The 15,171-nt window shown below is 40.2% G+C and overlaps 1 protein-coding gene across 13 annotated transcripts in view; it reads left to right on the top strand.

Moving 5' to 3' along the window:
- The window catches only part of TACC2 (transforming acidic coiled-coil containing protein 2), a 235,694-nt gene that overhangs the window by 156,059 nt on the left and 64,464 nt on the right, over positions 1-15,171 (top strand). For 12 of the 13 annotated variants that reach the window (XM_050958914.1, XM_050958913.1, XM_050958906.1 and 9 more), the window contains one exon: positions 9,944-10,107. In XM_050958914.1, the coding sequence (XP_050814871.1) occupies positions 9,944-10,107 (164 nt within the window). Of the gene's footprint in view, positions 1-8,702; positions 8,822-9,943; positions 10,108-15,171 lie in introns of those variants that run through there. The other variant, XM_050958918.1, reaches the window with a different exon arrangement.

Below are 15,171 nucleotides of genomic sequence, written 5' to 3'. Positions count from 1 at the left end.
TCCCCTGTCAGTCAGCTTTTCTCAAGACTAAACATGCACAATTTTTTTAACCTTTCCTCCTTGGTCAGGTTTTATAAATCTTTTATCATTTTTGTTGCTCTACTCTGGATTCTCTCCAATTTGTCCCATCTTTCCTAATGTGTGGCAGCCAGAATTGGACACAATACTCCAGATGAGGCCTCACCAGTGCCAAATAGAATGGGGCATTTACCTCCTGCATCGTACATATGCCACTCCTGTTAATACATCCTGGAACACTGGCCATTTTTGCAACTGCATCACATTGTTCACTCAAATTCAATTTGTGATCAACTATAACCCCAAATCCTTTTCAGCAATACTATCACTTACCAAGTTATTCCCCATTTTGTAGTTGTGCTTTTGATTTTTCCTTCCTAAGTAAAATACTTTGCACTTATCTTTAAGAGCAGTTCATTCCAAAGTAAATTCCTGCAAAAGATCTGCAGAGTCCATTGACAAGAGTTTCTTGCAACTTGAGAAATTCTAAGTAGAGCAAACCAACCTAAAGCATCAAACATGATAAGAAGATGATGACAGACATGTTTAGGACCTGCTTTAAGGATGCCACCAATACAACTTGCAGGTCGGGTGATAACATGGACACTACCTGGGAAGATGGAGGAAGAAAGAGCAAGATAGAGAAATATTACCCAGGACAATAAAGAAAGAAGCCTTGTCCATCAATATGACACTTAGAAGCCTGAACAGATGAGCAGAAGAGTGAAATGGAGGATGCCTATGCACCTGAGGGTTTGTTGTTCTAGAGTCTGTATGGACACATAGTAACAATCAGTTTTCTGTCCCAGAGAGTTTAGACTCTAATTAGACAAGGCAGGACACAAAGTCACAGAGAGAGGTGAACTGACTTGCCCAAGTCATGCAGTAGTTCAAAGGCAGAACTGAGAGTGTAATTCAGATTTGCAGCATCCCAGTCCAGTGCCCTATCACTAAAACATACTGTTGCTTAATATTGTTCTTGAGAAATTATATAGGAAATCAGTTTTCCTATTGCTTGTGGACAGGCGAGGTAAAGGATCATGTGGCTTGGCAGAAATAATACAGATCTTCTGTCTACTTTCCTAGATCTTTGGTATTGCTTTGGAAGTTTTAGTTTCTCCAAAACTTAGAGTAGTAGTATCAATGCCCAATAAGTCTATCTGCTTATATGGTCCTCATCTCTATAGTACCTGTTCCCATTGTAGTAACTGGCAAAACTCCTGTTGACATCAGAGCAGAAGCAGTCCCACTCTCCTAACTAGCCGTTTGGGATAGAGGGACTGGTTCTGATTGCAGCAACATCTCTGATTCTGAATTATGCACAGTGATTTTAGGATGAAATATTTTTGAAAGCGATGGATGGAAGTAAGACCATAAAATTCGTTCTTCCAGTTCACTTTTTACTGGGGTTACAGGATAAAAAACTAAGGATATTTTCAATATTAAACTCTAACATGGTAAACATCCCTGTTTTCTTGCTGGTTTAGGTTCCTCTCTGGGTGGCTGACTTATAGTGCAATAAATACTGACATTTATAGCTTAATTTTAGTATACAGCATCTACAGACATTTTAATAGGAGGTTTATAGTAGGAGATGCTCATTGCCTTCAGACAATACCACACATATTACAGTCATGAATCAACATTAGGCTGTTCACGTACACTGGTCCATCAGATTCAAGACTTTCTGATCCCTTTATATTGATGACTTAGAGCATTATTTCGTAGACACTTTGGTGCAAAGAAAGTAATGATGTGGTAAGGCCCCCATGAAGATGTTTTTCTGGTAATATTGCACCAAATCCTTCCCTCCCTCATCACTTTTATGATGTCACGGGAAACAAATCTTCAGAAAAAGCCATGGTGGAGTTATGGGGCCTGGAGGAGAAAGCAGTTCTGTGTGATGAACCTATGTGGCCACTTGCAAAACATAGCCTCCTGAAAAAAATGCATAGAGTCAGAGGTGACGTGGAAAAGCAACACTGAGGGTATGTCTACACAGAAAGGAAAAACACGTGGCTGGCCTGTGCCAGCTGACTCAGGCTCGTAGGGCTCAGGCTGCAGGGCTGCTCCACTGCTGTGTACTTTGGGACTCAGGCGTGAGGTGGGAGGGTCCCAGAGTTCAGACTGCAGCCTGAGCCCCAAAGTCAACACTGCAATGAAACAGCCTGAGCCCTGGGAGCCTGAGTCGACTGGCACAGGGCAGCTGCAGGTTTTTCTATGCTATGTAGATATACCCAAAATGGCTTGCTCCCCCTTAAGAACTCAAGTATACAAACAAGCTGCATGGAAAGTCTGCAGAAACAGTTGCTGGTTAATGCTGGTCTGATATTGAGAAGGTAGGTGAACAGAATTCACATAGCGGGGAGCTGAATTCTCCAGCATTCGACTGTCTTTGAGACCTTTCTCTTCCTCCCACCTCCTCTGCTACTCTCAGTCAATCCTGGATCAAAAATTGGATGCGAGTCGTATATCCAATAGAGCTGCACAGTTCTTGCATTAATGTTGTTACCCTTCATTCACTTTTGCACAGGGATGGAACATACAGTCTGTATTATTTGTTGGAGAATGATAATGTGCATATTTTAACAAATATGCTGAAATCAATACATGTAGTCAACTCCTGGTGTGTACAGATTATTTTCCTGCAGTACATGAATCTGCCAAATATTATAGTCTCTGTGTCATAGTATCACTAAAACAAGACTGCTGCATAAAGAAGAAAGAAATGGCAGATACAGTTTGCTTGAATTCTAACAATAAGGATCAGTTTGGTGTTTTCTGGATGGTGTTGGCTTTACGTAGTGACACTGGAGGTTAGACTCACAAATTCTACATATTCCTTACAAGACAGAGAGTTCATTTATTCTACACCAGCTTTGATCTTTTAGAAAATTTGCCTAATCTTGCCTTAATAGTGAACTTTGATGTTAGGGAGAAAATATTCAAATGTAAATATAGAGAGATAGATGCTAGTGCTTATTCCAAGGGCTCTCTCTAGCTCTGGTAGCAAAAGCAGCCTAAAAGTAGGCTTATCTGGCTACTTGGGAATTTCCTTTAGTTCCCAGGCCCCAGTGCAGGAAGCATTCCCAGAGGAGGGGGCATGGTGAGGGCACTTCTTCATTCCAGTGAGCCCCGGCTGCTGGTATGGTTTCAGAACCCTGTCGCTCAAAAATGTCACGCAAGTATGCACCACCAGTGCCACAGTAGCTTGCACAGCAGACTGCTCCATGGTTTTTGAGTAGCTGTGTAGGAATTTTCTTTTGTATGCTAAGAACAGAAACAAATATAAAGTTGATTAAATTGGAGGAAATCTCCACAGAGATTAATAAAGCTGCATTTGTTACCCGGGGTTCTTTCAATCCAGAGCTCTTGGTAACTTTTGCTCTGTGCAAGGAGATGTCAGGAAATAAATCAGGGGAGACACAGCAATCTGACCGATAGATGGCCGGAACAAACAGGACAACACGAGTGCTTTCAATTAAAGCTACACTTACACACGTCTGCAACAAGATTAGTAAAACACCCCCAACTCTTGATAATTACCAAAGCTGAGTGTGGCTTTCAAGTGACACAGCGGCAGGCTTCCGGTGGCCAAATCTTTGTGTGCCCGTGGGGACCGCAAGATGTATCCAGTGGGAGAGTCCAAAAGAGTTCCCAAACGAGTCCCTCTGCCTCAAACTCCCCCCCCCCCCCCTTATTTATACATTAGTAATAGAATGACATGTCCCTTAAAGAAACCTTGTTAAGTAAGCAGTTTCAATGATCAAGCAAGATGCTCCTTCTAATTATTTATTAACCAAGTATGGGTTTTTCCAGAGTTTGCAGTCTTGAGACCCCAACAGACATTCCTGGGGCATGTCCTACTCTTTTAGAATGCATGCATCAGCAACTTCAACACATTTCTTATCAGGAAAGACACGGTGTCAAGCTGCCCTTTCTGTAGCACCCCAAAACCCTCTCCCTTCCTACCTTGGTCAAGCTGAGATTGCTGAATGGCCAATTTACAGCTTGCTGACTAGGCCACCTTTAACAGTAAGCCATAGTGATTTCAAGCACTTTACTGGTTCGCCAAAGTCTCCCCATACACATTCACCTACATTAGTTCCAAATCTGGACCATTGTGCTCAACGTTGGGAGGATGTACTTCATTTAAACCACCTTTTACAGAGCTTGTGCTAACGTCTTGGTCTTTTGCCTAGTGTAGGCTCAGTAAAAGATACCCATTTTTCTTTTTATTGCCAGATGAAGCCTGCATGTACAGTTGCAGTTTTCATATTGCTGGGTAATAATTATAACAAGAGCATGAAATAAATACAGGTAAGGTAAAGTTGAGGAAATCCTGTCAGCTCTGTAACAGGTTTTATAGTGAGCCTAGTCTCAAAGTGACGACTGGGATCACTTCACTTTAGTGGTTGCAGCACTTTAATAGGCTGAAGTGGCATGGGCGGGAAGCGATCAGAATGGAGAGATCCCATTCACACTTACTGAATTCTGTCCAGCAGTAGTGTCAGTGAATTTATTATTCAGATTGAAATACAGTAAGTGAGGATTTGTTTTAATATGTACCCTGAAGTTGCATTAGTAGAGTAAAAAGTATCTAGTGAGCATGGGATTTCTGTGAGGACAAAGCTGAGGAAGAGAAGTCATTCCAAGGCATTTCCTTTATTATTTCCTCCTGAGATTTGTGTAACAACTGGGCAAAATCCCAAGCTTTCCCAGTTGGAGTGGGAACATTGAATTCTCACAAGTGTTCTCGGACGTGCCAGAATTGTGTTGATCCAGTATTATTCTTGCATTTCCTGCCTCTCCCCGTAGTCCAAAGATGCTGTATGTACACTGCTTTTGCTGTTTATACAATAACTTTGGAGAAAGATTCTTTCATCTCCCTCTTTCTAGCTGCATTCATTATATCCTGCTACCAACGAGACCCTCTCTGCACTCTGGAGTTTTTATATACACACCTAATCGTTCTGTAGTCCAATTCAAGCTTCTGCCATCTGCATTTTCTTTATTATCTTTCTAACTCAACTGATTTTCATCTTCTGTTGGCTGTCAAGGTATGTGCAGAAATAAACAATCATAGAAGTTAGAGATGGAAAAGACGTACTTTTATATCTCTTAACCATTTTCTTCATTTAATTAATTGTCAAAGATACTTTTTTCCCTTTGATGTTAAGCACATTAATCAAACAAATTTACCTACTGACTAGTTTACAAGTCTGGTAAGTTTTGATCACTTGCCATGTTTTTTAAAATCCCTTCAACCAATGATCACTGTAAACAAAGTACCGTAGAACTTCAGAGTTATGAACACCAGAGTTATGAACTGACTGATCAGCCACACACCCTATTTGAAACTGGAAGTATGCAATCCAGCAGCAGTAGAGAGCCAAAACAAGAAACAAATGCAGTACAGTACTGTGTTAAATGTAAACTACTAAAAAAACAGGAAACTGTTCCTGTGCTTGCTTCATTTAAATTAAGATGGTTAAAAGCAGCATTTTGTAATTCTGCATAGTAAAGTCAATGTTCAGTTGTAAACTGTTGAAAGAACAACCATGTTTTGTTCAGAGTTTACTAACATTTCAGAGTTATGAACAACGTCCATTCCCACCGTGTTTCTAACTCTGAAGTTATACTCTAGCAGACTTCCAGGAATCTTGGGTCAATATTTGCTACCTTACTTGCTACTTCTAGAAAACATTCAATAAACCAATCAAAATAATCAGTTTAAATGCATTATTCTTTATAATTCTATTTCATAATGTCAGTTCAAAGGGGGTAGGGGAGGGAGCAATGCACTTTCTTCTTTTCTCTGAAGACGCTAACAATATGTTTTGCAAACAAATTCTAAAGGAAACTGTTGAAGCATGTAATTCACTATAATCCTGCTTACAAAAACTTTACTAGTCTTTCGTTATACTCTTTATAAAGCAAACTGGTCACAAAGGGAGGAAGGTGATAATGTAACCTCTTCTATACATATGCATGTGCTCATATTTTTTAAATAGAGGAATTTGATTATGTAAAAATCTGCTTCTACCCTAAACAACAAAAGTTTAATGTGCAGGTGATTGTTCATGTGTGAAAAACTTAGATTTCATAACTCAGCCTGGGTTCCATTGTGATATTATTATATTCCTAGCATCCTAATTCCATTTAGAACAGATAATATTGGCAAAGTGATGCTGTTTACTCTTTGTTTCAAGAGGAAACTTCATTTGTATCACATCTCTCAAATGTTAGCTGTTTTGTACTGATTTGCTGTATCAATTAGCATTTCTGGGTTAATACTTCCAAAGGAAGTATGGTTAGAGCAGGGGCCTAGGAACTACTGACATTGCTGCCTGACACTGATCATCCTTAAAAACTTCTCAGTGCTATCTTTTATATCTCCAATACTGCAGCAGCATTATCTAGTTATTTACTATGTTTTTCCTGTATTTAGGATAGCAAAGACATTTATGAATATTGCACTAATATTACTTAATCAAAAGCAAAAAAGTATTGGCAGATGAAATACTGGTTGAAAAATTTACCAGGCAACTAGTGGCCAGATGACTAAACTTATTAGCTAGAGGTCACTAGGAAAAATTAGGGGGACCCAGCCTGAAGGAAATAACTATCCTGTCTTCAAAATCCAGTTCTGGGAAAGGGGCAAGGATTCCTATCAAGGAGTCATTTGGGGACCTTATCTTGGTCTCCATCATTTATATCAGAATTTAAAGACCCCTGCATCTTTTTGGCTATTGGAAGGAAGTGAAGATTTCTCCCTCTCCCCATAACCACTTCTCATACCTCCTAGTTAAGGGGAGAGAGAGAGAGAGAGAGAGAGTGTGTGTGTGTGTGTGTGTGTGTGTACACACAGCTCTGCCTCTCCCACAACTTGTTAGCTGTGGCAGGGTATTCTTTGGTATTAGATCCTTCTCTAGATTGCTGTGTTTCTTGGATCCTCCTCTGAGCTCCATTTCCCAGCTATGCGTCAGAATGAAGTTGATAGATTCTTATTGGTTTTATTGTTGCTTACTGGCTTGAGACTATTAGCAGCAGTGAAAGAGCCCAGAATCTGTCTTCTCATTTTCACTCTGCTGCTGCTTAGGAAGGTTATGAGCTGCAACACAGGCACTAGAGCTGCCTGTCTGCAGACTCAGGATGACAGCAGAACATGAGTTCACATTTGTAACAATATCTTTGTAGACATAAAGAGTAGAAACATAGGGCCCCGTTCTTTCTTATCCAAGAGGCTTGGTTTGAACTCAGGGAGTTTCCTCTGGGTACTTCCAGCAGGTGGCCATGGGTTGTATGCCCTTCACCCAAGAAAGAAGCTGAGTAAGTTAAGCCATAAAGAGAAACAAACAGCTGCAGCCTTGCAGGAGCACATACATAATGATAGAAATTTGAATGTGTCATTGAGCAAGTTTTTATACATGAATTACAGTTTGAATAGGGTGTGAAAACAAACATTTTCCTCACACTATATGTAATACAGTATTTTATATATACATACCTGATTAATACACATGCTACATATTATATATATTTATAATACTTGTTTTCTACATATATATGCCACTATTACTGTTTTAGACTACAGTACTTGCACCAATATAATATCACACTATATTCATGTATTTAAAAGGAGGAAAGGACATGTATTCTTTCTTTTATGCATAAAACATAATGAATGATGTAAAAAACATTTTGATTTGTGCTATTTTTCAGTCTTTTCATATACATGGTAACTTTCTTATTTTATTTTTTAGTTAAATAAATTTATTTTTCTCTGTTAGGAAAACATCAAACAGTAACCAAATTGCTTTCCCCAGGTAGTTTCAAAGACATAGTGAGGTTAAAGGTTCCTGCAATTGCCAGGAAAAGGGAAAGGACTGTGTTTGTTCAGCTAGATACTCATTGTAAGTAAGGCTTGCTTTTTGTTTACAGAAGTTCTTTGTTTGCAGTGGTTCTTGATCTTAAAATATTGTGAGCTTGAGAGATGCTGCATCTTTGAAGAAATATAATTTAAAAAACTACAATGCACCTCCCAGTAAGCTCACTCAGCTGTGTAGGCTGCTGAACAAATATGGTTTGAGTTCTGAAGCAAAGAATGCATTTGGGGAAGTTGATGCAGTAGTAGTAACTGATAGACAGACGCTTTAGTCTTTGTGAAGTTCCATAGGCAGGAGATAACTTTATGCACCATAGACCTAGCCAGAAAAAAACAAACAGAATAATGCTTAGCAGAAATCCTTCTGCTCTGCCGCGGTGTAGTGTAGTGGTAATCCATTAGCTCTAGAGCTAGAGTTAGATGTGTCCAAGTAGATGTGTGAGCTGTGACAATATAACTAGGAAGACTGAATTCTCATTGGAATTCTGCAGAGCTAACTGCAGAGAATCCGGTCCATCTAATCACTTGAGCTGTCAGGAACAATGACAGGGTCTTTTCTGCTATAGCCCACACAGGCTACATGCTGAGAGATTTAAGCAAATGTAATAGAATGCAAATCCACCACTTGCACTTTATCTGACATGGAGCTGCTTCAGATAATCTAAAAGCCTTGAGAACCCAAACAGAATTTATTGCTTGGCAGTACAGAGTTTTCTTTTAACTTTAATTAAGTCAGAGAAGTCCTTGATTCTGCATACTGTATCAGGACGGCTTGTAGAGTACTTCCACGAATGAAATGGCTTTCACTTCATGGCAAATTTTGTCCCCAATACAGTGGGCGCGCTGGATGTGGACAGCTGTGAGAAGCAGTGGAGACTACAGTCTCCTAGCCATGCAGAGAATCACTGGAAATAGGCAAGTCAGTCCTGTCTTTCAGGAAACTGTCACACCATTCAATTCATTGTATTTAGATCCAGTGGGGAGAAGCTGCATCTAACCAGCAGAAATGCTTGCTAAGTAATTAACAAGACAATACTGTTATTGTATTCTTGGCTCGCAAAAATTGTTTTGAAAATGTTAAAATATAGTTTGTTTTGTTTGTTTAAAAGTACATCAAGTGCATAGTTTTCAGTTCTAGAAGGACAGTTTCCTAAAGTGGTTCTCTCCGTAGAGCAACATGTTATGTCCTTGTGTAATGTAGATCTTCATTTGATTTTTAGGCTAACTTAGTGCATCCTTTTGTATAGTTGTTTCCTTTCAAGCTTGCATTTCATTTGGTTGTCTCCATTGTGCACCTCTTTTACGTGCTTGCGCCCATTGTGATCCTTCTATTTTTTTTAATGTGTATGTGATAATACAGTGGTGGAAATATATTACTGATAGCGCACAGGGGTCATTTACCATTGCCAAAAATGCTATGTAAAAATACAGCTGTGATGAAATGTAACATTTCTGAGAGACTGGGCTGGCCAGAGGCTTGCTGTTGAGACTTATCCATCAGTTATGCTAGTGTGTGCTCTCTAGCTTGTCAGAGCACACACAGCAATATAAGGCTTGATTATTTTAGAGCCGTAGCCTTTAATAAACAGCTTTGAAATTCTCCTGAGAAGCTCCTTTTTTGTCTTTCTGTGTTGGTTTGTCTATGCTTGTGACAAGAAAAGTTCCAGAAATTCATAAAAAGGTTCCATTGTTTTTGGCTTTCATACTGGAGTCTCCTTTGCACTGCACAGCAGGCTTCTCAGGAAGCATTTACTTTTTGAGTGCATGTTCACGTTGGGACAGAGAAATCTTAAGTAGCATAAAGATTTCTTTAGAGAAAACCTGCAACCATGATATTCATGCTCTAGAAATCGTGTGAAATTAATCCATCATAGTCTGCCTTTGAGAAATGCAGAGGTAGCCTGACTGCTGAGGTTTGCTTCCTCCACTCAGAAAACCCTGCATTTCAAAGTCTGACTTGCCCTTTCCACACACGAAAGCTCACTTTGCTCACTAGCCCAGCTTGTTAAAGAAACTCCTGTTTTGTATTTTCCTCAGGAGTTCAGACTCTGAAGAAGCATTTGAGACACCAGAATCCACCACTCCTGTAAAGGCTCCACCTGCACTACCGCAGCCACCACTGGAAGTAGTGGTGGTAGAAGCAGCAGCAGTCGACACAGTTGAACAGGAAATAAGGCCGCAGCTGCCCTTGGAAGACACAGGTAATGAATATATATAATGAGTGGGCCGGATCACTCAGGAAGATGTGACTGTGAGGGGACATCAGTGTTAATCCCAGTAAAGAAAGGGTGCTAAGAAAAGGATGGCTGGAAGATTAGTTAGTATATGCTGTGCCCTCTTCCTACTGAAAAAAATAATATATCATAGTTTGATAATGACAATAACGTTTTAAATACTATCAGCAGTCTTTTTTTGTATTATCAATCAACGCATTCATCTCCCGATAGAACTTTAGTAATGTTTTGGCACTATCATCTTTGTTTAAAAAATAAAGCCTGATTCTCCACTCTGTTATCGAATAAGTAGTGATGAATCAGGCCCATAATATGATTTGTGAAACAAGGAAAAACTCCCTTGGGTGCATTTCTTTCCTATTAAATCAGTTTTCTTATTCCTGATATTTTCAGAACTGTATGAAACTAGTCAGATGACTAAACACACATAGCTATATAATGAGGTATCATTAATAATCTCAGTTAATAGGAGAGTATTTTCAGATCTCATTTCACCTGAAATGGCAAGTGACCAGATGATATATTCTGAGAAGTTCAGGATGTGTTAATAGGAACGTTAAGACTAAGTCTATGAAGCCGTGTAGCAATATAGCAGTATGAATATAATTAGTACATAACATGGCAATGAAACAGATATTTCCTTTAAAAATGAATATCGTATTTTATGTGAAGAAATTCTGTCTAGAAAATCCTAATTTTCTTTGTTTGCTGAGTTAAGTAATGGGAGATGTGAGAGTAGAAGCTGTTTCTATTAGCAGGGAGCTCAATGTGACTTTCAGCTGAGCTGCAAAACAGGCAGTCTGACTATTTATGGTCATTAAATGCCTCATCACACTTTTTGCAAGAGATGAGCAGTTAGCTCAATATCTTGGTTAAATTCCAGGAAAACACTTTCACTTTGTCGATCCAAAATTCCCATGTGTTTCATTAGAACAAGGTTCTCTCTATCTGAATGGATGCATAGGGTTACTGTGTGCTGTTCTAAAACTGCCAGCTTCCACCACAGAAGATGGGTAAAGTGATAGTTGTGAGTAGTCTGTAAAGTCTGTCAATCTCTTTGGGGTAGGAGGGTCTTTGGACAAAAGATAAATTCCAGACGAGTCTCCAGCTAGTTACTCTTCCTTCAGAATTTCTGAACTTAAAATTCTCAAACTATGGGAGTTTTGATTGTAATTATAATTAGCAGAAGATATGTCCAGTATACAGATGCCAAAAAACTATAAAAAGACATAAGAAGAAATCCCGTGTCTGCTAGTACCTCTTCATTTTCATCCTCAGATCTTCCTTTTCCCAGTTTTCCTTATTCTTTATCAGTTTTAACAAATGTAATTTCCCTAATTGCAGAAGGAATTTAAATGCAGAGAGCGTAAAGGAGCAGATATGCTAAGCGGGCTTGGAGTGTGGTCTTTAATTACTACAATAGATTCACATTTACTCAGAATCTTTGATAGCACATGTACTTTCCTGCCCATGTGTTTCTCTTCTCCCCTTTGTCCCTTTTCCCTCATCTAGGATACTACTAAGAAAAGATGGGAGATTGAATGTATCCATTTGTAACCATTGTAAACTGCACTGTGTTAAAGGCTATTGATTCTAGCCTATACTATTTTGATGCCAGTATTTCATTTGTAGGTAAAACTGGCCTGCAACTGACAAGTTACAACAAACTAACAGAGCAGTACACAGCATTTTAAAAGTTCGTAAAATGCAGTTATTCAGCACAATGGCTTGCTGCAAGAACAATTCAAGTGTAAGCAGGAAATGTAAAAGCATATGTTTCCTTTTGAAATCTGTTGGGAGACATCACTTAGTGTCCCTGTTACTTGATTAATTGGACACTTATTTCAATGTGAAGAGTGAAATGTTTAAAAGCCACTTTTAAAAATCTGTTCTCTTAGTGTTAACTTGCCTCATAGGTTATACTCACGCACACACAGAGAGAGTCAGTCCCTTATACAGGGCTTTCGTGGAGCTGAAGTACAGCTCCTAATTGGTAGCATAAATCTGGGAAACAAAGGTCACATTGGTGCCATTTCAGTAAAAAAGGAATAAGGGCACCTGCAGGGCCTGGCAAACTGCAACTGAGAAAATAACATAAAATCTGGGTTCCAGCTTGGAGACCAGGCAGCTTTGTCTTCCGGAGGGGGTGGGGAGACATTGGTAGGTTTGGAACACATGATTCAAGATAGGCCTGACATTAATAATGTATGCAGATGATTCTGATTATGCCTCATGATGTGATTAGCACAACAGCTGGACCCCAGTGCTGAGGAGACATGATGAGAGTTTTTAATGTATTTAACTCCCGGTGTAAGTTTAATAAAAGTTATGAAAGTAAAATGTAGTTAAAATTTAAGGCTGAATATCAGTTCTTTAGGTGCACAGTTCTCCTCTGACTGCTGGAGGTCTCCATGATCTCCATATGATCTGGGTGGGAGATTGGGTCTCCTCTGACTTGTGAGTGAGAAAACAAGGTTCCAGGATCCTTCCCACTACCAGCTCTTCAGATGCTGGGCTGAGCATGGGCAGACTGCAGGACACCTACTCAGTACAGGAGCAGCTTGGCTTTGTCTCCTCTTCTGCTTATCCTCCTTTTAAGCAGCTGGCAGGGTGGGCTATGTGGAGTATCCCCTGTTCACATGTGGCTGCACTGGTGGAAGATACACAAGAGAAGTGATTACCACCATGTTGCCTAACTGCTCGGAGACCTGGTTTGGATGCAAGATTAGCTGTTCTCATGAGACTTCTGCCCACAGTGGCAAATAACTTCATGAGACTACCTGGGTTTTATGAGATTTACAGCATTTTGGAACAACAGGGGATTTATTATTATTATTCTTGTTTATTATGATAGTGCTCAAGGAGCAACCAAGAACAGGGCCTCATTGTGCTAGACACTGTACAAAGAGGCGGGGAAAGGGTATAACACACAAGCAGCAAAGTGATGGTAGCAAATGTCATGTTAATTCTATGGTTTTTAGTTTGAAGGCAACCAGATAAATGGGGAAAAAAAGGGAAGGAAGCAGGGACATAGAAGGGAAAAAAGATAAGGAGGACAGGACAAGGGTAGAACAGGATAATGGGGCAGGTGTGGCGAGAAGGAGGAGACTGTGAGGGAAAGTTTGAGCAAACAGCCAATCAGCACAAGTCCAGTCAAAAGTTCAGAAAGTTGTCTGAACATTGAAAAGTCTCTACTTTGGCTGCTTCTGCAGCTGTTCTACAGGCTGGCGTCCCTGTCTGGTTCCTGGCTGCAGTTTTTCCCCAAGCCCCCCAGGCAGGGTGCAAGGAGTGGAGAGGAAGGAAGGTGTCTCAAAGGTCAACTTCTACCTAGAATTTCTTTTGAACCCCAACTCCAAACTCCAGTCTGGACTTGAACACTGCCTCTTCCATCCATCTCTAATATGTCATAACAGAAGTATTTATGCTGATAAGCCCCCCACTTCTATGTGGCACAGAAAATTCATGCCATTTTCATGCCAGTTACAGTTCATGTCTTTTTATGTATTATTATTATTATTATTATCATTTACAAATGTAAGTAAATTAAGATAGCTGCTTTTGTTATTGCAGACTGCTAGAGCTTTATTTTCATGGTTTAAAATGTCATCAACACCTAATTGATTTATAAAATGCTGCATAAATGATGGTTGAGTTCTCTCTGTAATTAACCACAGAACATTAAGCAGTAATTCATTCTTACCGATATCAGTGGAGGAAAATAACATTCCTTTACCATTCGTGCAAACATTTCAGTTCTTTGTAACACCCTTCTATCCTCATCCATTTGTCAGATAATAAGCTATAGATTAAAATGCCAAACATTAAACACTGTTGTCATGCTCTCACGTAAGAGCATCTGTAGAAGTGTAAAATCAGCATACACATTTACTGTCATCCACTCATTTTTTTTCATATTTCACTAGTGCCCACTAGCTGAGATTGGTTCCCATTGTACTAGGCACTCTACAGACTTGCGGAAGAGACAGTCCATGCCCCAAAGAGCTTATAATTTAAGCAGACAAAAGGTGGGAGGGGAAACTGAGGCACATAGCGGTGAAGCAACTTACCTAAGAGCACACAGCAGCCTGTAGGAGAGTAGGGACCAGAACCCAGGGTTTATGAGTCCCTGGTTCAGTAACCTATGCAGTGGGCCATTGTGTGATCTCCAACAGCTGGAATGAATAGTGTTCTCTAGTATAGGAATTTTCAACCTTTTTCTTTCCGAGTGCCCCCCACCATGCTATAAAAACTCCAGGGCCTAGTGGAGGGCACTTCAGGCTTCAGCTGCTGGTCCAGGGGGCCTTGGGGCCTCTGCCCTACGGGGTAGTTGGTCTAGGGGCTTCTTCCCCATGGGTGACGGGCCTGGGGCTTTAGCCCTGTGGAGCTGGGGGCTTTAGGCTTCAGCTGCAGGGCGGGGGTAGCCTGGGGCTTCTGTCCCACAGCACTAGCCAATCTAATGCCAGCCCTATTTGGAGGACCCCCTGAAAATGTCTCACAGCAGCCCCTAGGGAACCATGAACCCCTGATTGCGAACCGCTGCCCTAATCCATTATTTGCTGTTCTTCTTTAGTTTACATCAACATAAATTCTTCATACTTTTTGTATGTCCTTAGATGTGACTTAGACATAGTGGATCTGATTCTTTGTGCCTTCCTCAGGCAAAACTCCCATTCAGATCAGAAACTTTTGTTTGAGTAAGGAATGGAGGATTGGGCCCTGCATCATAGTGAATAAAAGGCTGGAATTGCTTGGGCTCTACCTCTGTTCATAAGCCACCTGAGTTGCACTTTTATAACAACGTGCAGTGAATTTCACCCCTGTACAGTGGGACAACAGAAAGCCTATTAACCACATAAGTCCTGAGAACAGGGCCAAAAGTGAGATTTAAGTGGTACATTAGAGTTCATGCTGGCCCTCTGCACAGGAGCGCATTTCCCTTTCTTATGACTGCATAATCTGTGTATTTCGTACTGCGTTCTTTAATGAACAAACTGGAGCCTTTGTGATAAAATGTTGTACGTAGTATTACCC

This window comes from Gopherus flavomarginatus, chromosome 6, assembly GCF_025201925.1.
Source record: "Gopherus flavomarginatus isolate rGopFla2 chromosome 6, rGopFla2.mat.asm, whole genome shotgun sequence".
Taxonomy (NCBI): domain Eukaryota; kingdom Metazoa; phylum Chordata; order Testudines; family Testudinidae; genus Gopherus; species Gopherus flavomarginatus.
The sequence above is the reverse complement of the archived record's forward strand: the minus strand, read 5'-3'. Positions and strand labels throughout refer to the sequence as shown.